General features: G+C 47.9%; 1 protein-coding gene across 1 annotated transcript; it reads left to right on the forward strand.

Annotated features, from left to right (window-relative positions):
* On the forward strand, nt 1-27,582 carry eef1g (eukaryotic translation elongation factor 1 gamma). The gene is made up of 10 exons (XM_059641696.1): nt 1-101; nt 228-386; nt 6,213-6,276; nt 8,211-8,353; nt 10,958-11,101; nt 11,893-12,022; nt 13,224-13,419; nt 25,248-25,420; nt 26,424-26,548; nt 27,306-27,582. The coding sequence occupies exons 1-10, from the start codon at nt 90-92 to the stop codon at nt 27,462-27,464; spliced, it is 1,305 nt and encodes a 434-aa protein (XP_059497679.1). The 5' UTR covers nt 1-89; the 3' UTR covers nt 27,465-27,582.

The raw sequence follows: 27,582 nt of genomic DNA on the forward strand, positions 1-27,582 counted from the left end.
ACTGTCAATCATCACAAAGGCCACGCCCCCTGGGTTTACGACAGTGCCGTCAGTCAGGCGGCTCTCTCTCTCTTCGGCGCCCCGGCGACATGGCGGACGGGGTAAGTGCTGGCTCCCGGTTACAATCCGCGGTGTATCGGCGCCATCCCGGCTCCGCGAACCCGGCTGGCGGTCCCGAAAGCTCGGCGGGCCTTTCTCACTGAGCCGTGTGCCTTCATTTCCCGCAGATCCTGTACTCGTACCCGGAGAACTGGCGGGCCTACAAGGCGCTGATCGCCGCCCAGTACAGCGGCTCCAAGCTGCGGCTGCAGAGCGGGCCGCCGCATTTCACCTTCGGACAGACCAACAGGAGCGCCGCCTTCCTGCACAAGTTCCCCCTCGGCAAGGTCAGTCTGTCGGGGCGGGACAGGGGATCCGGAGCAAGCCCCGGGCTGAGGGGAGATCGCAACCCACCCCCCACCCCCTCCATCCCCGTAACACCTCGCCTCCCCACCTCCAAATCACCCCCTGCCTCCCCACCCCGATACCCCTCTCCACACACCCCCCCTCACTGCCCCCCTCGTCCCTGTCCCCCCCCCCATTCGTCCCTGTCCCCCCCCCATTCGTCCCTGTCCCCCCCCCCATTCGTCCCTGTCCCCCCCCCATTCGTCCCTGTCCCCCCCCCCATTCGTCCCTGTCCCCCCCCCCAATCTCGTCCCTGTCCCCCCCCCCAATTCGTCCTGTCCCCCCCCCAATTCGTCCCTGTCCCCCCCCCCCATTCGTCCCTGTCCCCCCCCCCCATTCGTCCCTGTCTCCCCCCCCCCATTCGTCCCTGTCCCCCCCCCCCATTCGTCCCTGTCCCCCCCATTCGTCCCTGTCCCCCCCCATTCGTCCCTGTCCCCCCCCATTCGTCCCTGCCCCCCCCCCCATTCGTCCCTGCCCCCCCCCATTCGTCCCTGCCCCCCCCCATTCGTCCCTGCCCCCCCCCATTCGTCCCTGCCCCCCCCCCATTCGTCCCTGCCCCCCCCATTCGTCCCTGCCCCCCCATTCCGTCCCTGCCACTCGCCCCTATGTCTCCATCCTCACCCGCCCCCAACTCCCCCCTTGTCCCCAGCACCGATACCCTCCTATCGCCCACATCCTCACACTTAATCCCCCCCCCATCAGCCCACCCTTAATTTGCTCCCCCATCCTGCTGCGCTCCCCCCCCACCTGCCATCACGCCAATAGTAAATCACTTTTCATTCACTTACAAAACAATACCGTCACTGTAGAGTCATGGAGGTTTTCAGCATGGAAACAGGCCCTTTGGTCCTCCTTCACCATTCCACCCAGTTTTTGCAATTAATCTAGTTAAGTTGCCTGCATTTGGTCCATATCCCTCCCCATACATTTCTTCGATGTCAAAATTGTACTCACGTCCACTCCTACCTCTGGCAGCCCATTCTAGACACTGACCACTGTGTTGAAAAAATTGCCTCTCTGGACCCTTTTGTGTATCTTTCCTCTCACCTTAAACCTGTGCCCTGTAGTTTTAGACTCCCCATGGGGAGAAGCTGTTGGCTACCTTCTGTATCAATGCCTCAAGGATTTTATAGACCTCCATAAAGTCATCCCTCAGTCTCCTACCCCAGGGAAAACAGCCCCAGCTTGTCCAGCCTCTCCTTATAACTCAAACCTTCAGCCTAGGCAGCATCCTAGTAAATATTTCCTGCTCTCTTTCTGGTTTAATAATATCCTTTCTATAGTAGGGCAGCTAGAACTGCACATGGTACTCCAAGTGTGTCCCTACTAAAGTTTTGTACAGATCCAACAAGATTGTCTTGAATATTCAGCCCTGCTGTGAAGGGATTATTGGGGGAAGGGGGACTGTCCACTTCTCTGTTGTATGGTATTATATTCCATCACCATGTCTTTTTTTTGGCCTAAATGCCTTTTGGAGGAGGCGATGGCAAGCTCTCATGACCCTCTGCTGTCTGTGGAGTGTAGGGACATACGCGGTTTTGTTAGGAAAAGAGTTCTAGGATTTTGATCCAGCAACAATGTAGGATCAACGGATATATTTCTGAATTATTGTGATGTGTCTTGGAGGGTACTCCCATTTATCTGCTCCCCTTGCCCTTCTCAGTGGTGGGGGGCCGTGTCACAGATTTTAAATATGTGTGGAGTTTGCTACTGTTCACTCCTTGCCCCCATTTTTCAGTGATTTTTAATGTATATCCCTGCCAGCACACCAATCCCGAATTATTGGAGTCTCACATTTTGGCTGTTTGGATGTGGAGCAGGATTGTCTGACGTCGAGTGGACCTGCCTGTCTCAAATCCTGGCAGGCTCAGGAGCAGGGATAGTGCTTGATGCTGCCATGACCTCACTGGATCAGGGCAATCTGTTGGTGTCAGCAACATGTCAGCGAGAGTGTGAATTGAACCTAGTTGTTAGTGACGGATGAATGACTGTGCTATGTGCAGCCTGCTGTCGGCGTGGCTCAAGTAACAACACTCTCTCCCTGCAGTCAGAACCGTCTCAGTTGTAGACTGGGGGCCATTTGGTGCTTTGAGTCTATTCCATTGTTATTCAGTGGGTGATTTGCACTTCATCCCCCAATAATGGGCACCTGGGGGTTAGAGGCATGGGTGGAATATAAGTGCGGAAGTGTCACCACACCTGTACGAGGTAATGGTGAGCTTGAACCTGGAGTCTCGTGTACAGTTTTGGTCTCCTTACTTAAAGAGGAATGTAATTGCATTGGATGCAGTTCAAAGAAGGTTCACTTGGCTCATTCCTGAGATGAAGGAAAGGTTCAGTAGGTTGGCCCTTTACTCAAGAGTTTGAAAGAATGAGAGGTGATCTTGTTGGAACACTCAAGATTGTGAGAGGGGTTTGATGGGGCGGATTCTGAGAAAATTCTGGGAAGGGGAATGAAGAAGGCGCAGCTCCACAATATGGGGGTCTTCTGTTTACGATGGAGTTGAGGGCATTTCCTCCAAGGGTTGGGGTCTGGCTCTGGCTGCTAATCTCAGCCTTGAATATATTTTTGTTTTTGATCAACAATGGAGTCAAGGGTTGTGAGTGGGCAGACAAGGTGGAGCTGAGTCCGCAGTATGAGTGGGCATGGATTGTCCAGCTGGTTCAAGGGACTTGATGGCCTGGTGCTCTTGTTTGCCATATCCATTCAGTATCAGTTGACCTCTGCCACCCTTTTCAGTATGTGTGTGGGGTTTTATTGTAAGAGGGGGCCTTTTGTGGTGCAGTGGTAGTGACCCTATATTTGAGTCAGGAGGCCCAGGTTCCAGTTTGACCTACTCCAGAGGTGAGTAGTAACTTCTCCAAAGAAGTTGGCTAGAAAACATGTTCCAGATCGCCCAAGATACTTTCCAATTCCTAGTTCTAGTTTCGTGGCTCTCACACCAGCGTAGTACTGGGGAAGTACAGTGTTGTAGACAGTGTAAATCTGAGAAATTGACTTGTACTCAAGTTCTGACACGATGTCCCCCTACAGATGCGGACATGTCTCTCATTTAATCCAGGATTTTCCACTTTTTTATTCTCTGATTCCTGTGATATAGTTTGTTGAGTGTGTTATGTGGTACTCCTCACTGTGGGAGAGATTCTTTCCCAAGTTGCCCGGATTTGCTGACCGAGGCTCGAAGCAGCTCAGGGTATCTATTTTTGACTGACATTTGGCCTGACACTCTGGTTGCAGTGTTGAGGTTGTGCCATAAAATCAACGTGCTAGAGTGTCTCAGTGGGTAAGGCAGCGTCTATGGAGGGAGAAACATGCACAACCCTTATCAAAGTGTCACCTTGGAGCCCTTTTCTCTCTCCACAGATCCTGTTGAATTCCTCCAGCGCTTTCTGTTTTTATTTCAGATTTCCAGCGTCCGTAGAGTATTCCCTGTATTTGAGAGCATGCCATGTTGGGTAGTGCAGTCTTTCAATTAAGAAGTTAAACAGGGTCTCTGTCTGCCATCTTGGGTGATGCCAGGTCAGACAACTGTGGGATTACTTGGCTCCTTTGCTGATATGCTGCTTCTGCTGTTTGGCACACAATATGTTGTAGCTTCATCAGATTGACACCGTGGGGCGGCATGGTGGCTCGGTGGTTAGCACTGCAGCCTCACAGCACCAGGGACCTGGGTTCGATTCCAGCCTCGGGTAGCTGTCTGTGTGGAGTTTGCACATTCTCCCCATGTCTGCGTGAGTTTCCTCCGGGTGCTTCGGTTTCCTCCCACAGCCCACAGACGTGCAGGCTACGTGGATCGCCCGTGCTAAATTGCCTGTAGTGTTCAGGGGTGTGTGGGTTATAGGGGGATAGGTCTGGGTGGGATGCTCCAAGGGGCGGTGTGGACTTGTTGGGTCGAAGGGCCTGTTTCCACACTGTAGGGAATCTAATCTAATCTAATCTAGTTTTTCGACTTGCCTGGTGCTACCTCTGGAATGCCTTCCTGCACTCTTCTTTGAACCAGTGTTGATTTCTCAGCTTGATGGACGTGGTAAAGCCATAAGTTTACTGTGCGTGGTACTTTGTGGATGCCTGATTTGGAGTTGCTAGGTCTCTTTGAAATTGATCTGTTCAGCAGTGCCAACCTTTAACCCAATTTTCAGTCACCCATATGTGGCTTGTCACGTTATTTTTAATAATGGTTCTGTGAAGATGCACCACTTCATTGAAGTCACTGTATGTAATCTGCAGCTTTGAAAGGAATTGCTGAGGCCTGGTTGTTAAGGCTGCAGTGAATTGGAGCAGAGCTCTGTCGGAATCGACGGCAAGTGAATTTTGGGGCTTACCAGCAATATAATTAAAACCTCTCATTGAGGTCCCCAGGTACACTGTGGCTTGCATGGGAGACTGATACCAAGATAGGAGCCCTTGGGATGCAGGGCAGTTTGGAAACTTGGATCCAAAGTTTACTTAGTGGCCAGAGGCAGGGGTGATGGTTGATGTTATTCTTGTGATTGGAGGCCTGTGCCCACTTGTTTACTGTCGTTGTTCAGCTTTGGTCCCTTTGCTGTTGTTGTGTACTTTAGTGATCTAGACATGAATGTACGATGTCTGGGTAGTACGTTTGCAGATGTTTCAGTGATAGGAACTGCATTTTCTGAAGAGGAGTCTAGGCCCAAAACGTCAGCTTTCCTGCTCCTCTGATGCTCCTTGGCCTGCAGTCTTCATCCAGCTCCACACAGTGTTATCTCAGTTTTGCAGATGCCATGGGTTAAACAGTGAGGAGAAAGGGTTTTTTAGACTGCAGGACGGTGCATGTAAGCTGTTCAGATGAGCATTGGCAAATAGAATTGAATCAGGAAAAGGTGCGAGGTGATGCATTTTGGAAGGACTGGCTAAATAAGAGTACACAAGAATGGTAGGACCCTAGGAAGTAAAAGTGGGTAAGAATGCACTGAATACTAGAGCAGGGTGGTTACAATGGAGCTGTGTAAGATGTTAGTTAGGCTGGAGTACTGCATGCGGTTCTGACCACAATGCTGTAGGAAAGACACGACTGTTAGAGATGATTCACTAGAATGTTACCTGTGAGGGGTTTTTCTGCGATGAAGACATTGTGTAGGATTGTTATCTTTGGAGCGGAAATGGCAGGGTGGGAGCCTGTTTGAGATGTGCAAAAGGCAAGACGAAATCTCATGCCTTAGTGGAGTCAGCACCAGTGGGAATGGATTAAAAGTAGGGGGAAAACATCGAGGAGATTTAAGGAAGACTTTTTTTTCCACCCGGATAGTGGTAGGTGTCCGGAACTGTCTCTGAAAAGGCGGTTGGTGCTGGAATTACCACATCACATGGGGTGAACACTGCAATACCATAGCATACAGCGCTACAGGCTGAGAAATAGGATCAGAGTGGATAGGTACATGACAGAGAAGCCAAAGGGCTTCTTTCCATTCTGTAAATTTCTGACCCTATCATGATTGACCCTACTACCTAAGCTCCAACTCCCTGACTTCGAATCAGTGAATTCTGTTTTGTGGCTGGCATTGGGCTGACAGCTAAACTGGACAGTGACCTCAGAAGCTTGTGCTGGGTGAAGAGATTATTTTGTGGCTGCTGTCAGGGCTGACACTCCTTGTAAACGAGCCCTTGTTTGGAGTTGAGGGGGAGTGGGAGAGAATGCATGTCGCTCTTGCTCCCCCCCCCCCCCCCCTTCCCTCCTCGTCTGGTGTTGGCTTCCTGGGCTACTAACTGCTCATTACGTTGCTCACTCTGACTTTGCCCGTTGTTCCAGGTTCCAGCTTTTGAAGGTGACGACGGATTCTGCATCTTCGAGAGCAATGCCATCGCTTACTATGGTAAGGTGATGTTGGAAGTGTTGAAGTGGGTTAGCTGAGAGAGAGAGTCCATTCTCTCTGCACTCCAATCAGTCCTGTCTCCTCTGGCCACACATTTTCCCCATCTGGATCTTCCCAAGTTTCTATTGAATCCGTTTCCATCGCTTTTTCAAGCGGCTCTTTTCAGATTACAGCTATTTGTTTGAATTCGTTGATTTAAGTTACAGTGGTTTTCTGTTTTTTTGAAACAATTGAACCTGTCTCCTCGGGCTCAGAAGCCTAAAAGGGGGCATTAATTAAAACTAACCAGGAAGATGTGTCAGAAAAAACATGCCTCCACGTGGAACGTTGTTAAAATGTTTCAGCTCAAGGGTGGCTGAGGCAGAGCCCAGTGCACCTCTCGAGGGGAATGCACCTCAATGTCTGAAAGAAGTAGCCCTCCAAAAGTGGGTTTCAGTTCACTGCAGAAGAGGCAGTGCAGGCTCAATGGGCTGAATTGGTCGGCCTGTCCTTGCTTGTGCATTGAGCTACCAGATAATAACCTTTTCCTAGCCGGTCTATCCATCTCCCTCTCCCTGCCCGGGCCATGCAGAGATGATCTGAATACTAGAGATAATGGGAACTGCAGATGCTGGAGAATTCCAAGATAATAAAATGTGAGGCTGGATGAACACAGCAGGCCAAGCAGCATTTCAGGAGCACAAAAGCTGACGTTTCGGGCCTAGACCCTTCATCAGAGAGGGGGATGGGGAGAGGGAACTGGAATAAATAGGGAGAGAGGGGGAGGCGGACCGAAGATGGAGAGTAAAGAAGATAGGTGGAGAGAGTGTAGGTGGGGAGGTAGAGAGGGGATAGTTTCAAAATCTCCCCTTCCCCTACTGCATCCCTAAACCAGCCCAGTTCGTCCCCTCCCCACACTGCACCACACAACCAGCCCAGCTCTTCTCTCCCACCACCACCCCCCCCCCCTACTGCATCCCAAAACCAGTCCAACCTGTCTCTGCCTCCCTAACCGGTTCTTACTCTCACCCATCCCTTCCAGTTCCCTCTCCCCATCCCCCTCCCTGATGAAGGGTCTAGGCCCGAAACGTCAGCTTTTGTGCTCCTGAGATGCTGCTTGGCCTGCTGTGTTCATCCAGCCTCGCGTTTTATGATCTGAATATTAATTGGCTTGAAAGGTTGGTGATCAATCTTTGATTGGCTGGTGTTTGTCTGTTTACTGATTGTTTCTTTAATAGCAAATCTCAGTGGTGTCTCTTCATATTGTCTCCTGAATCACTGAGGTCAGCCCTATTTGTACATTCTACAAAACCTCTCCATATGCTTTAAATCAAAGAATGACATATGACTCCATTCCGACTGTTGATATCTAAAATCAACGCAAGCTCGAAATTAACATATTACATGTTTTGCCACAAAAGTAAACCATTTTAAACTATGCTGTGTCCTTGAGTACAAGTGTTTTACTTCACAGCAGTCTAGCATTTGTTAGTCTGTGTTTCCATTGGCATGAGCCATGTGACAATCACAAACCTGTCATCTTTCTTAAACCTGCGCCATAATATGGTGCTCTTCCTTCCAAAGGAGGTGCTATAAAGCTGACTGCCATCAAACAGGATATAATTTAATTTCCCACTTGCTTACTCAAATCAAGGTTGTTAACCATCGAAGAACTCAATTTTAGAACTGAGCATTCTGGGAATTAGGGAGAAAATCCTTTAACTGGAGAGTGGAGAGAATGTGGCAGTTGCTTTTACAGGGAATAGTTGAGTTGAATTGTATTGATTTGTTCAAGGGGAAACCTGAAGAGGGAGAAATGAATGTAAGGATAGAGTAATGGGTGGGAGTGATGAAGTTGGAGTTGGGAGATGGTTAGGGGTAGGTGTTGTTGCTGCTTGTGTCTTCGTACTTCCCAAGTTTGGGAGCTGCTAACTGTTTCTGCTCCTCCACGCCAGTTGCGAATGATGCCCTCCGAGGGGTGACGAAGGAAGAAGCAGCCCTGGTTCTTCAGTGGGTGAGCTTCGCAGACAGTGACATCATTCCTCCCGCAAGCACGTGGGTCTTCCCTACGCTTGGAATCATGCAATACAACAAACAGGTGAGTGGAATCCAGGAGCTCAGTCCTCATCAGCAAACGGTCAGGGGAGCTAAGCGCCCCAATGGGATCTGCATGTCGGGGGCTGCCAGTGTGCAGACAAGGCCCCCAGATCTCTACTCATCGCAGACAGGTGCGTGTATGTGTGTCCCCTCTCTCTCGAGCTCCTCCGATCACAGATTCCTGCTCCTCTACATGGGGGAAATGAGATGCAGACTGGCCAACCCGCTTTGGGGAATACATAAGTTCTGTCTGTAGTACTGGCCCTGAGCTTATGGTTACCTGTCACTTCAACGCACCCCGCTGTGTTCACTGGGCAACATGCTGTCTCAGGCCTGCTGCTGCGTTCCAGTGAGGCTCTGCAAGTTGGAAGAGCATCTCATTTTCCTTTTGGGGACCCTGCAACTCTCAGGATTCAGTATCGAGTTTGATAGTTTTAGGGTCTGAACACCTCCTTGCATGTCCTTTACCCATCCTCTCACCCCAGGCCCTGCCATGACATGGCCAGCTTTTAGCACAGCTTTCCTTCCTCCCTGACTTGTCATCGTTGATCTCTTTGTCCTACTGAACATTTTTCTCTCCTCAGTGCTCCACGTCCACCTCTTTTCACCCCGACAGTCTCTATCTTCAGCACCGAAGCCACCTTTTTCTAGCCACAACTAATTCTGAAGATGGGTCACCGGATCTGAAATGTTAACTCCGTTTCTCTCCTGACAGATGACGTCAGACCTGCTGAGTTTCTCCAGCAACTTCTGTTTTTGCCACCTGTCTCACTCCGGCACCTCCAGTCCAAGATCATTTTCTCGCTGTTCTTCAAGGCGGGACCTGTGATTGGTGGCAGTACTTCGGGCCTGGTGCTGCAGCTGACAAGGAGAGGCCAGAACAGATTCCAGGGAGCTAGCTGGAGCAAGGAGAATGCTCGTTGGAGCTGAGCCTTTGCTTCAGTCAGTCACTCGGGTGATTGGCTGTGCCCGGTTTTCACTGCCCTGCATCATTCCAGCTCGTACCATTTTGATTTCAGCCACTGTAACTCAGGTGAATTTGTCACGTTTAATTTGTCACCACTGCCTACCACACAAACACGGGGTGAGCTTGAAGGTTTGGCTCTGAACATTTGGGCTATAATCTCTCACATTCTCCACCTTTAGCCCCATCCTGCTTCATGCCTGGAGCAAATCTGCTTCTCCCATACAAAGCGCAGGAGAAATTCTCCTGGTCTGGCAGTGTCTGTGGCGAGAGAAACAAGGATTAATGGGCGAGGCAATGGCCTAGTGGTATTATCACTGTACTGTAGTCCAGAGGCCAAGATAATGTTCTGGGTTTGCATCCTGCCACAGCAAATGGTGGAATTTGAAATCAATTTTTTTTAAAAATCTGGAATTAAGAATCTAATGATTAATGATTAACATGAATCCATTGCCGATTGTTGGAAAAACCCATCTGGATCACTGATATCCTTTAGGAAAGGAAACTGCTATCCTTACCTGGTCTGACCTACATGTGACTCCAGACTCTCAGCAAAATGATTGATTCTTAAAGGCCGTCTGGGCATTAAGGGATAGGTAATAAATGCTGCCTGGCCAGCGATACCCTCATCCCGTGAATGAATAAAAAAGACTCTAAACTCGCTTCAAAAATGGCTTCTTTTATGTTGCTTTGGGGTTGCAGCTTAAAATCTGAGCATCTTTATATTTGCTTGCTCACCCTTTCTAGTTGTTTTCTAGTGATTGTGTTTGTCGAGTTCGAAAGGAAGTTGATCATTTTTAACATATCACTGAAAGTTCTGTGCTGAGTCCTGGGTGTGAAGGTATATGTGAAGGGAGAATAGGAGCAGCACGATGAATCCTGTAGCTGCCAAGAAAGTGGAAAGGAGTGTGGATGTGTACCTTTTAGATGAATGAAGAAACAAACTCATTTTATTTTGGATTCTAAGTTGCAATGTGTGTGTGGAAACCTGTTATCAGTCTTTGGTATTTGCACTACTTTAGTATTCTAAACAAGGAAATGTTTAAAATTTTTAAAAAACTGAATGCAGGAGGTAATGCTACTATTGTAGAATTTCTAGAGTGTGGAAGCAGGCCGTTCAGCCCATTGAGTCCATGCTGCTCCTCTGAAGAGCATCCTACCCAGACCCATGCCCTACCCTGTCCCTGTAATCCTGCGCTTCCCATGGCTAATCCACCTAGCCTGCATATTGCAGGACACTATGGCCAATCTGCCTGCCCTGCGCATCTTTGGACTGTGGGAGCCCTTGGAAGAAACCCACGTGGGCATGGGGAGAATGTGTAAATTCCGCACAGCAGTCGCGCGTGGTTTGGAATTGAACCTGGGTCCCTGGCCCTGTGAGGCAGCAGAGCTAACCAGCGATATCATGTCGTCTGTATGTGGTAGCATTATCCTATAAATGAGGTGTTGGTGATCAAAAATACTGTCAAGGAGCCCACAAAGGTAATAAATTTTCAGTAGAAGAAGATGGGGACGTTTTCTAAAACCTTGTGGAGGAGTTGCCTAGAACGGGGAACTCCTGAGGCAGGACATGGTCTCTGAATATTGTATGACCTTGGATGTACTGCTGTTGTGTTTTATTTGGTGACTGTTCTCTTGCAGGCCACCGAACACGCCAAAGAGGAGGTGAAGAAAGTGCTCGGTATTCTAAATGAGTACCTGAAGACCCGTACCTTCCTGGTGGGGGAGCGGGTCACCCTGGCCGACATCACCGTAGTCTGTTCTCTCCTCTGGCTCTATAAACAGGTAATGTTGCCACTCGTTGGGGGTCCTACCATAGCACGGCGGGGGGGTGGTAAATCTGGCGGGTGTTCACTGGTCTCGGTCATAACTGGCTTTAGATTTGAGCTGAAGTTGATGCTTTGCTTTATGCACTTGGAGTGCTGCCCTGTCAGAGGTACCGCACTTTGGATGACAAACGAGCAGAAACCCTGCTTTTCCACATGGTTTAGATATGAATTAGAAATTCTGCAGCTCTTACGAGAAAACATAGTTCTCCATCCTCTCAACCTTCCTGGTTTGCCTAAAATCAGTGCACCTTAGTAGCCACATATTGGATCTTGCTTTGTATGTGGACGTTGCCAATGGGTTTTGCCTGTGTTTGCGTCGGGGGAAGTGTAAACATGCTCTGAGAACCGTAGGATGTGAGCAGTGACTCCTGTCTGTCGTGGCAGTCGAGGATTAGCTGGGAAGGTTGCTGCATTAGCCAAGTCCTACAAATGTAGGAAAACAGAAAATGCTGATAATTGTGCGGTCGGGCTGCACCGGCGAGTGCACACCCCAGTCAGTGTGTCAGATCAATGATCTTTCTTCAGAAGAGCTGAGTAATGGAGGCTGTCCTGTGGAAGGCTGCTATCAGGCTTCTTATTTATTCCTCGGGAGGCCTGGTTTCCAAATAGTGAAATGATTAAGACTGTAGCTGCTGTTTCTTGCTCCATCGGTCCACAGTGCTGGTCCTGAGGGGAAAGTGAGTTTTTTCTTTTGATGTTTTGATAGAATTTCTCCATCTAATTCTGGTTTCTCCTTCTCTTGGTCAGGTTCTGGAGCCTTCTTTCCGCCAGCCATATACCAACATGAACCGATGGTTCACTACCTGCATTAACCAGCCTCAGTTCAAAGCTGTGCTGGGTGAGGTGAAGTTGTGTGAGAAAATGGCACAATTTGATGGTGAGTGTTGATATGCGGAATTCCCCCATCCTCTCCCAAAATAAAACCCTACATTTAATCTATATCTGAGATCTAACCCTGTGCTGTCCCTGTCCTGGGAGCATTTGATGGGGGTGACAGTGTAGAGGGAGCTTTACTCTGTATCTAACCCTGTGCTGTCCCTGTCCTGGGAGCATTTGATGGGGGTGACAGTGTAGAGGGAGCTTTACTCTGTATCTAACCCCGTGCTGTCCCTGGGAGTGTTTAGTGACAGGGGGACAGTGTAGAGGGAGCTTTTTTCTGTATCTAACCCTGTGCTGTCCTTGTCCTGGGTGTGTTTGGGGGGGACAGTGTAGAGGAGGCTTTACTCTGTATCAAACCCCATGCTTTACCTGGTTTGGTGTTGAATACTGAAATGAGTGAGCAGATTACAAATGTTCCCAAGAGTTTGAGCTTGGAAATTGATCAAGCCTTAAATATAATGCCACAGTTTTGATTGGACCTATCGATAGGATGCTTTTGTTTCCTGTTTGGCTGTCTGGAGTGACGCTGCTCCCTGATTTCCCTCTTTGACATTTTAGATGTTGTGTTTGGTGCTATCAACTGGGGAAGTGATGGGACTGGCCTGAAGTAGGGATACTGCTAGGACACACTCCTAACAAAAATCCATTGTGAATTCTGGGGAGCTCTTTGCCTGGAATGTGGGATTTTTGTGACAGGATGTCATCAGGATGAACAATTCGGTTGCTGTTGAGGGAAAGCTGGATGAACAGAATATTGATGTATTGATGGGCTGAGGTTGCGTATAGGGGGTGGGCTGAGGCTACTATGGGGCAACACCGTCATGGCCCTGTGGAGTCAAATAGTGTGTGTCTGGGCTGTAGATATTTCGTTCTGTTCAACAATTGCAGCTTGGTTTGTGTCCGGTAAGGAATTTACATGTGCTTGGTACGATGCCTTCAGAGGTCAATTAACCACTTGCAGGTCTAAAATTGCCCTTTTTGGAGGCAGGGCTTTCCTTGCGCCATTGTATTGATCTGCGGCTTCCCACACAAGGATAGCTGGGAGCTTGCTGCTGTCTTGGGTTTAAGGTATTCCAGCCCTTCAGCAGCTGAGTATGACAAAGGGAGGGGGTTTCCTTTAGTGTAATCTGTGCACCATGTACAACTCTAAGCGTTGTCATTGAGGCATGGTTAACCCTGGCTCTTTCCTTTCTGGGCAGCCAAGAAGTTTGCCGAACTGCAACCCAAGAAGGAGAAGGCACCAAAAGAACCCAAAGAACCTAAGCCACAAGAGAAGAAGGAGAAGAAGAAGGAGAAAAAGGAGGAGCCAGCCCCTGAGGAGGAGCTGGATGCGTGTGATGAGGCCCTCGCCTCCCAGCCCAAAGCTAAGGATCCCTTTGCTCACCTACCCAAGAGGTTTGAAGACAGCTGGTTTGCATGAACCTCTTCTCACCCTCACTGAGTTAGTTTGGTGTTGCTCGAAAACATAGCTGTAACCACCTGCATTTACATAGTATCTTTAATGTAGTAATGAGGTTTTGACATTGGGCTGCATAAGGAGATGAAGTTGGGCAGAGGTTTTTTTTAAGGAGTGTGTTGAAGGAGGAATGGCGAGGGAGAGGAGCTTGGTGGCCTGGGGGCCGAGCTCCAGAGCTTAGGGCCTCCAGGCTGCTGATGGCAAGGCCACCAGTGGTGGTTAGATGATAACTTGGCCTTGCTGTGTGACCGACTTCAATGGTGTTGAACACAGCAGCTGTCCCGTACGTGATAACTGCATGATCTGTGTATGCGGCAACCACCCAATGAAGATCAGCTGCTTGGGTATCCTTCATTCCTAGTTGAAGGGTGAGAATGATACTACTAGAGCCCAGCGGGCACAACCTTACGACTGGTTTGACTCCAACTCAAAATGGTGTCATTTATTGTCCTGTTGTAGCCTTTCAGCAATGAGTTTTTGTGTTTGTGTTCCTGCCGGCTACCAGTTTCTAATAGCCATGCCGACGGCAGTTGAAAGGGCTGCTGGCAATCTTAGTGCGTAGCCCTTGATTATTGAAAACAGAATCTTGAGCATCTCACTGCTTGGCTTCTTGATAGTGCCCGCAACTGTTTCTTTGGGGTATTTGCATTCTGCTCCTAAGCTTGTACCAGTTTTATGTGAGGTACAGAAAACAACAAATGCGTTGGAACACAGCGGATCAGACAGCATCCGTGAAGAGAGGGCGAGCTAACATTTTGAGACTAGATGGCTCTTCATAAGAGCTTGCCCAGTATGGGGGATTTTAGCTATGAAGAAAGATTGGATAGATTGGGTTTGTTTTCACTGGAACACAGGAGCTTGAGGGGCAATATGATAGAAGTTTATAAGATTATGAGTGGCATGGATAGAGTGAAAAGTATCCAGCTTTTTCCATGGTAGAGGGTCAATTACTAGGGGACACAGGTTCGAGGTACAAGTTGCGGGGAGGGTGGTGGGTAGTTAAGAGATGTGCGAAGCAGGTTGTTCACACAACAGGAGGTGAGTGCCTGGAATGTGCTGCCAGAGGAGAGAATAGCAGCATTCAAGAAAACCTTGGACAAATATGAGTAGGAAGGGAATAAAAGGATATGGATCCTGTAAGTGAAGACCGTTTTAGTATGGAAGGGCACAGTGTGTTGGCACACACTTGGAGGGCCAAAGGGCCTGTTCCTGTGCTCTATTGGCCTTTGTTCTAGGCACAGTTGCTGTTATGATTTGGGACTGTACCCAGGTCTCTGTTGCCACATAGAGTTTTCTTTATTTCAGGGCAAGGAGCAGCAATGGGATCGTGGGTGATGTTCTTCACCTGTGATATGAATCATAGCTGATAACCATTTTGACTCAATATTGATAATTTCTAGCATTTATGTAGCTTCTTTGAGGTAATGTATTGAGAGGGTGTCAGCTGCCATCTTTCAGGTGAGGTGTTGAACTGAGCCAGCAGGGTCTGTGTTCACCATTTGAAGTTTGCGTGGAGTGGGGTAAACATACAACAAAGAACATTACAGCACAGTACAGGCCCTTCGGCCCTCAATGTTGTGCCAACCTGTCATACCAATCTGAAGCCCATCTAACCTACGCTATTCCATGTACGTCCATATGCTTGTCTAGTGATGACTTAAATATACTTAAAGTTGGCGAATCTACTACTGTTGCAGGCAAAGCGTTCCATTCCCTTACTACTCTCTGAGTAAAGAAACTACCTCTGACATCTGTCCTATATCTTTCACCCCTCAATTTAAAGCTATGCCCCCACGTGCTCGCCGTCACCATCCTAGGAAAAAGGCTCTCCCTATCCACCCTATCTAACACTGATTATTTTATATGTTTCAATTAAGTCACTTCTCAACCTTCTTCTCTCTGATGAAAACAGCCTCAAGTCCCTCAGCCTTTCCTCGTGAGACCTTCCCTCCATACCAGGCAACATCCTGGTAAATCTACTCTGCACCCTTTCCAAAGCTTCCACATCCTTCTTATAATGCGGTACCCAGAACTGTACACAATACTCCAAGTGCGGCCGCACCAGAGTTTTGTACAGCTTCACCATAACCTCTTGGTTCCGGAACTCGATCCCTCTATTAATAAAAGCTAAAACACTGTATGCCTTCTTAACAGCCCTGTCAACCTGGGTGGCAACTTTCAAGGATCTGTGTACATGTACACCGAGATCTTTCTGCTCATCTACACTATTAAGAATCTTACCATTAGCCCTGTACTTTGCCTTCCGGTTACTCCTACCAATGTGCATCACCTCACACTTGTCCACACTAAACTCCATTTGCCACCTCTCAGCCCAGCTCTGCAGCTTATCTATGTCTCTCTGCAACCTACAGCATCCTTCGTCACTATCCACAACTCCACCGACCTTCGTGTCGTCTGCAAATTTACTAACCCATCCTTCTACGCCCTCATCCAGGTCATTTATAAAAATGACAAACAGCAGTGGACCCAACACCGACCCTTGCGGTCCACCACCAGTAACTGGTCTCCAGGATGAACATTTCCCATCAACTACCACCCTCTGCCTTCTTTCAGCAAGCCAATTTCCAATCCAAACTGCTCTATCTCCGACAATTCCATTCCTCCGCATTTTGTATAATAGCCTATTGTGGCGAACCTTATCGAACGCCTTGCTGAAATCCATATACACCGCATCAACCGGTTTACTCTCATCTACCTGTTTGGCCACCTTCTCGTAGAACTCAATAAGGTTTGTGAGGCACGATGTACCCTTCACAAAACTATGCTGACTATCCCTAATCAACTTATTCTTTTCTAGATGATTATAAATCCTATCCCTTATAACCTTTTCCAACACTTTACCAACAACTGAGGTAAAGCTCACTGGTCTATAATTACCAGGGTTGTCTCTACTCCCCTTCTTGAACAGGGGAACCACATTTGCTATCCTCCAGTCGTCTGGCACTATTCCTGTAGAGATTGGTCTCCCCACTGTACTGGGGACAATAAACATCCCTTACCCAGCATCACTGAAAAGCGTGGGTCATTAGCATGTTGCTGGGAGAGACTTGCTGTGTGTTAGTAGCTGTTACATTACAATCATGACCCCGCTTCAAAAATGTTGTGTTGGCAGTTAAGCACTCTGGATGTATACCAGTCTAGAATTGGTTCCCCCAAATCCGATCATCCCTTGAGAAATCCCTTCAGGGTCTCGGGTTAGACAACAAGAGTTTTCATAGAGTAGGACACTGGAAATGATCACCCTTCTGAGGTGAAGCTGCTGATTGGTACTGTGTACAGGCAACTGCCATTTGCTGTTGTACTGCTAGGTGGAGCCATTTGACTAATCAACACAGTTCCAATGCTTGAACGTTGATTCCAGTCTCATTCCTGGTTTATGTGGAGTCTCCCAACCTTCCCCACTTTCCCTACCCGAGGCGTGGTTACAATGCTTTCTCTCTCTGCCCCAAATGTCACCACAAAACCAGCTTGGCAGGATATACATTGACTTGGAGACTGTCCAATTCAGCACCATGTTGGAGAGGTTGCTGGCTGTTGTGCTGCTAATGGATTTCAGGTTGTTCCCAGGTCCACTTACAGACCTGTACTTCACTGTTATACGGTGACAGACCGGTCCCCACCAGTGCTGTACCCCAGTGTAATGCAGGGACATACCTGCCTCAACAGTACTGTCCCCCAGTGCTGTATATTGACAGACCTGTCCCCATTATTATTGTCCCCATGTTATATAGTTTCTGACCTGCCCCACCAGTACTGTCTGCATTGTTAGGCATAGAGCTGCCTCACTAGTACTGTACACCATGTTATACAGTGACAGATGTGTCCCCACCAGTACTGTACTCTGGTTTTGTACAGTGACAATCTGTCCCCATGGGTACTGACACACTGGCATCTGAAACTCTGTAACACATTGGTTACCTCCCAGCATATCTATAATAAGATTTCTTCCACAGCCTTACCGTGTGTTGAAATAAAATCCTTGTGTTAGTTTGACACACCCTCTGTTAAACTGTCCTAAGTGTCTAGCTGAAATCAGCGTTACCAGATGTGAATTTCCCCAACAATTTCTGTTATGTTTCAGACTTCCAGTTTCCACAGTTCTTGGTTTCGCTATTGCTGGAATGACTGTTGGAGCGTGTCGGGGTCTGCCAGTATTGCAGTGCGATGGCCTGTGCCAGGAGCAGGCTGGTTGCGACTTGTTTTGGTTCCTCAAGCCTGCAAAAGGATGGCAAGAGGAGGAGTCCTGGCCATGTTAACCACAACCGAGTAGCAGCAACAAAGACTTAACCTCAGACCTGTACTGGTCCTTGAAGTTACAAGCAATTGGGTGTAAGGGCTTCGTTTTTTTTTTGTTAGCCCTGTCTCATTGAGGCTGTCTTGCTCAGCACAAGTCTGAGCTGCAATCTTTCTTGCTGTTACTGCGTTGTGGTTTACATACCCTGGATTCCTCCTCCGAATTGTTTGCTGACCTCGTGTGGACTGAAGGCAGGGTTGGACTTTAATATTTGCATGCTTAGCTATTCTTTCCATGTTTATTGTTGCCACCCCTCGTAGAATTTCCTTTTGAACCTCTTGGCCAGCACTAAGCCCTCTCCTCCAGCAAATGTTTAGAGCTGGAGCGATCAAATCATCCTGTGTGGCTTAAAAACATCCCTGTCGGCAATTGTTGCAAAGAAAGCCCTGCCTGCAAAAATCCTGACAAGTCCTTGGCTTCCAGGAGAGTGAATACTCCTCTCGTGGCACCTCATTTAAGTTTGGGACGTGGCTGGAGGAGTAGGAGGGCGGAGGTGTATAGTGGTCCCCCCTGACTCTGCATTTTTGCCTAAAGCTGCTGTCTGCCATCAAGAGCTGACTACTAAGGCTGCCCAGCTTTACAGCACAATTTAAGAAGACCCTTCATGTAAAGGATGTAAATTTCTATAGCGCCTTTTGAACCTCGGGCGTTCTCCAGATGCTTTAAAGTCTGTGCTTTGTTGTTTATACTGTAGCTTGTGTAGCTGCTGTTGTAGAAAAAATGGTGGTGAGGTCCCATGGAGAACTGAGTTGAATAGCCAGATTTATCTTTTTTGTGATGTTAAGTGAGGGGGATAATTACATTCCAGGGCAGCAAGATTGTGCCACAGGACATGTTACATCCACCTGAGAGAGCAGGTGCCACCTCCTTCGGTAGCACTTCTCTGTTGGCCTGGATTTTGCTACTCACGCCTCCAAGTGGTACTTAAACTTGCTGGCTGAGAGAGAGGGAGCTGCCTGTCAAGCCGCAGGCAATCAACAGGCGGTAGGATGCTCAGCCCTCTTGTGACTAGCATTCTGGAGAGACAGCCTGGAACCTCTAGCTGTGAGACCCTGGACACTGGGCAAGATGGGCCAGATATGGTTTGAAGAGAAATGCTACTATGCTGTTGGCTTGGCGCTTCCTTGCAGGAGCCATGAGGTTGGAAATTTGAGGGTGCCTTAGGGTTAGACTTGACTTAAGTGTGGGAGTTTTTATGCCAATTTATTGACTGGACCTGGGCTACTGCTGACTGTACCTGCATTAATTCCCAATCCCTAATCACCCCTGCAAAAGGTGGTGAGCTTCTTGAGCTCTTGAAGCCTGTGCAGCGTAATTTTTAGGGAGAGTTCCCATGCCGCTTTGTCCAAGGTGCAGCATGTTTGGATGAGGCGTTAAACCAAAGCCTTGCTTTCTCTAGAGATAATGGGAACTGCAGATGCTGGAGAAACCAAGATAACAAAGTGTGAAGCTGGATGAACACAGCAGGCCAAGCAGCATCTCAGGAGCACAAAAGCTGACGTTTCGGGCCTTGACCCTTCATCGGTAGCTGATCAGAGAGCTTGCTTTCTCTAGTTAGGACTTCAAGCAGGCATCTTTAAGAAGAGCAGGAGGATCTGACCAGTGTGCCTCCTTTAGCACTATTAATGATAACCAAACCAACCCCACTTTTCTATATTCTTTATTCATTCTTAGGGTGAAGCTATCATTGACTAGGTCAGAATTTGTTGTCCATCCTCATTGTCCAGAAGACAGTTAAGAGTCAACCACATGTAGGCCAGACCAGGTAGGGATGGCAGTTTCCTTCTCCAAACAACATTAGTGAACTAGATGGGATTTTCTGATAATTTTCAGTGGTTTCATGGTCATCATTAGACTCTTAATTCCAGATTTCTTTTTAATTGGATTCAGATTCCACCATCTGTTGCAGTGGGCCTCCAGAATGCAATCTGGGTCTTGGATTAACAGTCCAGCGACAATACAACCAGGCCATGCCCTCCTTGTAATTTGTATTGTATTTTGGGTCTGTGGGATCTTGCCATGTACCAGTTGCCTATTCACTGATTAGTAGTGGTTGCACTTGATTCCCCTCTCTCTGGTCTGAAACTAATGGTGACGTTGCCACCACTCTGCTAGCATCCTTTCAGCTACCAATCCATCCACGTTCCTCATAATGTCCACCAGTTCTTCTCTCCAAAGTTTCATTATCACTCGGAGGCGCAAAGGATATCATTTTGACCCCTCAGTTCCCCCATGGGATGGTTGGGATGCCTGTTTCCTAAGTTCTGTCTTGGTCTGTGTCATTCTGTCTTTGAGTTATGTTAACTACCACAATTGCCCTCAGCCCCCATGCCACCTTATGCTGGGAAAAATGGTGCAGACTTCCACAATGGATGGCTGTCTTTGGTTATCTGAGTCTTTTGTGTTCACTCTGTCTGAGCAATTGGCTCCAGGTGAAGAGGAAATCTGCTACATCTTTCAACTTCTAAGCCTAAACTGTTTGTTATCAAAGAGTAATTGCTATAATTACGCAGGTACTACCTTACTTCCTTCCTTCTGTAATCTCCCTATCAGTGGGATTAAAAGGTTTCAGGCATTCCCTGTGGCATTTTAAGATGGCATATACATGCTCCAGTATCATCCCCAGTCTTTAATGGGCTAAACTATTTGAGGAGGGTTAATGCCAATGAAGACTATTCAGCCCATTATGTCCATACTATCTGAAGGCCCTCTCCAGCCTAAAGCCTGTACCATTATTTTGTGCATGAGTTCTAGACCTGCACCCCAACTGCTTCATATGAGGTGGGGGGTGTGGATGCATTTTGAGGGAGTACTGGGACATGCATTTGAGGTGCAAGAGCACCCACACAGCCCCCAAATAAGAGGAATCATTGCCTCAGGTCAAGGATGAGCACGCTTGGATGAATGTGCTCATCTGTTAACACCTACCAGGAAGCCCAGACCATGTCGAGGGACCAGAGGTACAGTGCATTATTCAGGCTTCACTTCATCTTGACTGCAGGACACAAGGATGGCATTTAAGAGCTGAAGGCAATGTGGTTTGCTCTCCAGTGACCAAAGGTCTTGGGGAGGAATCCCTAGTTATTTAGTGTGACAGGAGAGACTTGTGCTGTTTTGCCTGCAGAGTTGGCATGTCAAGGTTACTTGGAGTGGATAACTCTGGTGTTAGTTTAATTTGAAGAGTTGGGTGAGGAGAGTACATGGTTTCAGTTTAAGATTAAATTGAGGACTAATGTCTGACAGATTCTTAGGATTCAGAATAGACCCTTTATAGGAATAATAGACCTTAAGTCTTAAAGCCGTTAAAGAACCAACTGATAGAGGGTGCATGCTGTAGATGGGCTGCATGCCCCTTCCTGTGTAAGTCTTTTTAATTGACCTTTTCACAGACGCAATGCATATTTTAGTTCAGAAGTCGAAGCAGTACCAGTGCGCCACAAGCGCACCTCTTGCTTGTAATAATTGCTCACAGGGCTTGCGTTGAGCATATGGCAGTCAAAGGGTTATTTCCCAATCATTCCAAGCTGGCTACGTTCCCAGTTTGAGAGAGCAGCCTTGGCCAAACAGCTAAAACTTCCTCTCAAAGGAGCCTGGCAATGGAAGCTTGATTGTTTCTGAGGCATCGTCACGTGGCTTAGAGATTTGTGTTTTTGTTTTTCCTGCTGCCTGCCCTTGCCTGCCTTTAACCCTTTCACTGATGTTTATGCCTCCTGTTGATGTGGCAGGGCCCCTTGGCCCACCTTTGCGTCGATTTGGAGACTGTTTAGATGGTGTTGCTGTGATGACCCAGTCAGGCTGTAAATCCAACTGCTTGTGGTTTGAAGTGCGTGGACTCCTGGGGAATGTTGTTTGTTTTCCCTGCCTTCTCTCCACCTCGAAAAGGGATAGTCCTCAGTGGGGTCAGGCAGTGTGGTTATTTGTCACACGAGAGCACTATTCGACTTTGGGTAACATCACAGCTGAACCTGTCCTCATTGCTGTTCTGGTACCGGGATCTTTAATGGGCATTTGCCAGTGGTGCCTTTCTAGTTTTTAAACCCCATTCCTCCCGTGCGCTAGCTGATCTTAAAGTTCTTTCCCATCTACTCCCCTCTTTTACCCACCGTCCTTAGATAAATGTTGGATCCAAGCAGTCGCCCTCATCCGTAGGCAGTGAAGCTAAGAATCTGTTCATGAATCTGACCAGATGACAGGCAGGTGCTTCAAGGCACAGGCATATCTTACACCCCTGAGTCTGAATGGACTGAATACTGTGTGTTACCACTGCTGTTGTTAATGAGGAAGCTGGTGAGAGCTGTTCACAGTCTACAGATGAGAGTACAGTGAGAGGACCCTTGGGAGCTGCGATATACAGAGGGACCCCCGACTGCAAGTCCATAGCTCCCTGAAAGTGGCAGCGTAAGTAGATAAGTCAGTAAAGAAGGCTAACAGCATGCTTGCCTTCCTCATTTGAGTGTAAAAGTTGGAAAGTTATGTTGCAGCTGTATCAAACTTCAGTCAGAGCACGTCTTGGAGTATTTTGTGCTGGTCTGGTTGCCACACTAGAAAGGGATGGGAAGGCTTTGGAGAGGATGCAGAAGATGTTTACCAAGAGGCTGCCTGGATTGGAATGTATTAGCTGTAAGGGCAGTTTGAACCAACTTGGTTAGTTTTTGCTAGAGTGCCAGGGACTGAGGGGCAACCTGAGAAAAGTATATAAATTTATAAGAGACTTAGACACTAATTATTCGACCATGAGAACTTTGGTGAACCCTTGCAGTTATTTTTCAGAACCAGTTTGCTGGCAGCGATCGACAGAGAATCATGTGACTCCAAGACCTCAGACATCAGTCTATCGGTTAGATCTTTCAAGGGAGTGCTTTCTCTGGAATAAAAAGGACTGAGGCCTAATCCATAGAAATTTTTCAGATGCTGAGGGATTTCAGTAGAGTCAGTTTAGAGATATTTCCAATTGAGGGGACCAGCGATAATAAGACAAGTTCACTTATGAATCCAGCAGTAATTCAGGAGGAACTTGGTCTCCCAGAGAGGGATTTGAATGAGGGACTAACGCCCCAAAGGGGATGGTCAAAGGGAATGTAATATTGCATTTAGGGCAGAGCTGGATAAGCACAGGGAGAAAGAAATTGTCAGAATAGGGTGATGAGGTAGAGTGAGGGAGTGGTTGCAAGAGAAACTGAGGAGCATAAGCACTAACGTTGGCCTGTTGATCTAAGATTTATCTCATTGTGAAACTCCTTTCGTTAGACTTAGTGCGTGTTCTCGGATGTACAACAGGTGGCTACCAGGGGGCACTACCTGCCTGTCAAGTGCCTAGGGATAGGTTAGTGTTTTGGCCAGTAGGCCACGTACCAGTTCTGTGTGCTGAGTTCAGTAACCCTCAGTGCTGTGGGTGAGCTGAGGCTTATGGAGGGCAGTTGCTGAATGTTGCCTGCTTAAGTGACTGTGCACGGAGGTTCCTGCGAGCCTGTTAAAATAAATAAGGACAAAGGGTTCCTTCGTTTCATTCTCCGGGAGTCACAGCTGATTGCTGGTGTTGTCGGAATTCAAACTTTTAAGTTGCAGCCTTGAGGCGAACGCTGAGGAACTTCTGCCATGCAAGACAGGCATTTCTGTTCCCAGTCAGCCGTCTATAACTGGTGCTAGGTTCTCGGATTACACGCACGTTGGCATCCCACTGACCTTCGTTTGCCTGACTGCTTTAAAAAGAACAAAGTGGGGCATTGGGAGCTGTTCCCAGCCTTAATCGCACTGTTGTCTTGTCCTGTAGGTCCTTTCTGCTGCTGGGAAACTCTTGTTTTTGAGCGGAAGCCAAACTGAACTCGACTTGCTGTCCGCAGTGCCGCAGAGTCCGGTAGAAGGGTGTAGGCTGTCACCTGGGCACTGTCTTGAGGCTGTTCCACCATCAGCCTGAATTTTAAATCAGGCTTTCAAGAGGGAGGGGATCTTCAGCCTGGGGTCCACTTCTGATGTTTGTGCTCTGGCTCTGTTTTAAGTAGAGTTTCTTCGCGTAAAGCCCAGCCCCCTCCCCACCCGAGCCTCGAGCAGCTTGGGTCCATTTTGCTGCTGGCCCGGCTCCCAGAGGTACTCTGCCTGCAGCTGCTGCTGAACTGGCTACATCCAGTTTGAGGCTCTGCAGGCCTCCCCCATAAATCTCCCAGGGTTTTCGAAATGGCTGCAATCACAGGGCCTCAAACATCATGCTGTTAGTGCGTCTGCGCACCTTCTCTCTCTTGTACCCACCTCATTCCTTTCCCCCTCCCCCCCCCTCCCTCTCCCTCTCCTCCCCCTCCCCCACCGCCCCACCTTCAATGATTTACACACACCAATGCTGAATGGGACAATCCCAAGGAGCGTCTGGAACCAGTTAAATCTCTGAAGGAAAGCCAGATCTCTAAATTAAAAGCGACAGTTTTCTTCAAACACAGGATTGTTTTTCAGCTGCATCTGGCATTTCTGTCACTGTTTCGTTTCAGCCGAAGCCACCCCTGTAGAGAGAGAAAGAGAGACTGGATTAGTACATCTGTAACAATTGTCTTTTCCCACCTCTCAAACCATTTGTTTACTGGGAAATGTCAGCTGAAACCCTCATTTCTTGCATGAAGACATTTCTCTCCACTGCCCTGACAGTGGAGGTGCTCGTGAAAAGATTTGGCTTGAGCCTGAATCCATATTCAGGGAGACTGCCCAGCTGCAGGCCCTCTCTGCCTGCCCTGATCTGATGTCAGCTGACGCTACATGTTGAGCCTTGAGAAAGTCTGATTCTCTCTCAGGCTTTGTGTGGTGCTGATTTTGAAGTAGAGTTGTTTCGCTTTGTACACAAATATTTGCCGTCAGGCAGTTTTTAAAAATAAATTTAAAATATATTCAGAAATTTTTATAAGGTTCCTGTTCATGCCCAAGAGGAAACTGCTCAATGTTCAGAGACAGTGTAAAGCTAAACAAGGTGAAAGTGCCCTTTCTGTGTGGATTGTGAATTGTTTTTAAAGCCAGTAAGGCTCACTGGCTCTGGATTTGCCCCAGACCTAACTTGTGCTTGAATCCCCTGAGTTTTTGGCTAACTGTGGGTGCTTAATGCTGAGGGAGACAGCAGAATCTTAAGTGCCTGAGCAGCAGACCTCTGTTGGGATTAGAACACCTCAAAGCATTTTGTCACTCCTGAAATACTTTCTATAACTATAAATGTTGTCACTGAGTCCAACTGAGCGCCAGGCAAGATTCCACAAATCTTTGTTGGCTGTGTCTGTATTTTGGTGGTGATTGATAGAGGGACGTTTCATCGGGACACACGTTATAATCTGGTAGGGTCTTCGATTGGGACCAAGTCACCCAAAGTCAGAGAAAGCCCAGCAAATGAAAGGTCTACAGTCTATGCATGTATATTAATAACAATCTTGTTTTATGTGAACATGTTGTGCAGTCACATACTTCTGTGTTTTAAACCTTTTTCAGTCCGTTTATCCTGGATGAGTTTAAACGCAAATACTCAAACGAGGACACTTTATCTGTCGCATTGCCTTACTTCTGGGAACATTTTGACAAGGAGGGCTGGTCCATCTGGTACGGCGAGTACAAATATCCAGCTGAACTCACCCTAGCCTTCATGAGCTGTAACCTGATGTCAGGTGAGAATCTTGCTCCTGACTGAAGCAGCCAGTGCTCCTTGTGTCTCTGATGCACAGCGGGATCAGTCTTCTGATGCTCTGAAAATAAATTCCTTTCTTAGGTGGCCACCGAGAGAAAACTGGAGCGTTTACACTCAACGTTTGGGTGTCAGCTGTGACTCAGCGAGTTGCACAGTTGCCTGCAATTTGAGGTTGAGGTTCAAATCTCACTTGACAGCCCTGTGCAAGTACTGAAGGAGCGCTGGCCTGTCAGATTCCAACTTTTTTGAGTGAGGTGTTAAATTCCATTCATCCCCTCAGATTAGTTTATAAGATCCCATGGCCGCCAGTGGGAGAGGAGCAGTGAGTTCTGCCTGGAGTCCTGGGCCAATGTTTATTGTTCAACTAATTATCAAAACCAATGGCCTTGTCATCTGTCTTTGTGCTGTTTCTGGGAACCTGCTGTGTGCACGTTTCCACATCCCAGTGATGGCTGTGCTTGGGAATCTGGAAAATGTTTTGGGATGCCTAGAGGTTTTGCAAGCAGTTGTGGAAGTGAGTCTTTCTACTTATGGGATCATTGTCCATAGCTTCTCTACCGCTCAAGTCAGAAGGCAAGCTTGGTGTGATTGCTGTCTGTTAGCTTCCTTTGGTAATGCAGTGCCCTCCATGGCCACTACAGCTGCTATCTCTGACTGGTGAGAATCCTGGGAAGGTTAGTATTTACGCAAACAGCCACCAGTAAGTGCCTGAATGTTCGAGAGAGGCTGGGGATGTGGTGTTATGAGAGCAGATCAACTTCCACATTGATCGGGCGTTGGGGCTTTGCAGTTTGCAGACTCTTCTTCAGTTTGTTCAATTCAGCATTAACTCTGCTCATCCATAGGTGCTGCTGAATATTTCCAGAATTTTTGTCTTTATTTAAAATGCCTGTGTTTCTGTTCGTGCAGTGTTGAATTACAGCTTTGCTGGATTTCCTTTTGGCCTTTCTGACTTGTAACGATAACATTCTTCCTGTTGTCAGGTATGTTTCAGCGCCTGGACAAGCTGCGCAAGAATGCCTTTGGCAGTGTGATTTTGTTTGGAGGAAACAACGATAGCAGCATCTCTGGAATCTGGGTGTTCCGTGGCCAGGAGCTGGCCTTCCCGGTACGACCACTCTGTGGTGCCCCCACTGCCTCATCCAGTAGTTAGGGAATGTGGCTTTTTAGTACAGTGTGCAACCTCACTGCACCCCATACCTGCTCGCAACAGTGTTGGGGTCGGGGGGGATGTGGGGAGAGAGAGAGAGAATGCTACAGGGAGCTGGCATTGTAGCCTCATCTAATAGTTTCTCTGTGTTGCCTTTCACTAGGTCAGTGGCTCATGTATTGATCGACCCAGATATGAGGGTCATTTAACTTCTGATCTGTGGTTTGATTCTGGAGGAGTAGCTGCAAGTAACACTCTCTCTGAGCTGCTCCAGGGTTCCGTGTGCTGGACCTCAGAGTTCCACACACTGTTTTTAAAACAGAGTTTTGGCTGCAGACTTTGGAAACTGTATGCAAACTCCCGACAATTGAAATCTCTAGGGCTGTTACCTCCTAAGTCTGAAGTTTGACCAGAGTTAAGACACCTGTACCTCCAGGTTAAACTCTACTTGACACTCTCTGATCCAGGAGACGTACCTCTGTAATCATTGCTTCCTGCCTGAGCAGGGCTTCCTTCAGCCTGTGAGCTTGTGTCCAGTCAGGGTGACATTCAGCACTTTGCTCTCTGCTGATGCTCCCAGCTATGAGATAACCCTTACAATAGTGCCAGGGGCTAGGTTTTCCTGTCCTAGTACCTTTTTAAACGGGCGAGGGCCTGAGGGTTGGGCTGTGTGGCGTTTGTTCAGTTGCTTGATGGATTTGGTTTTCCTGTTCAGATGTCTCCTGACTGGCAAGTGGATTATGAATCGTACAGCTGGCGGAAGCTGGATGTTGACAGCGAGGAGTGCCGGACGATGGTGAAGGAATACTTTGCGTGGGAGGGGGATTTCAAGCATGTGGGTAAGCCCTTCAACCAGGGGAAGATCTTCAAGTGAGCAATAGACTCTGTGCCAGCCCCTTCACCAGGCTGCTGCTCCCACCTATTGCATGTGGCAATGACACCGGCTGCTATTTTTAAATTACAGATGCAGAATAAACAAAAAACTTATGTCA

This window comes from Stegostoma tigrinum, chromosome 42 (genome assembly GCF_030684315.1).
Source record: "Stegostoma tigrinum isolate sSteTig4 chromosome 42, sSteTig4.hap1, whole genome shotgun sequence".
NCBI classification, from domain to species: domain Eukaryota; kingdom Metazoa; phylum Chordata; class Chondrichthyes; order Orectolobiformes; family Stegostomatidae; genus Stegostoma; species Stegostoma tigrinum.

Bases quoted from the DNA above. Each gene is read 5' to 3' on its own strand.
- eef1g (XM_059641696.1), top strand. The intron at 387-6,212 runs GTCAGTCTGTCG...CCGTTGTTCCAG, and splicing joins ACAAGTTCCCCCTCGGCAAG to GTTCCAGCTTTTGAAGGTGA. The intron at 8,354-10,957 runs GTGAGTGGAATC...GTTCTCTTGCAG, and splicing joins TCATGCAATACAACAAACAG to GCCACCGAACACGCCAAAGA.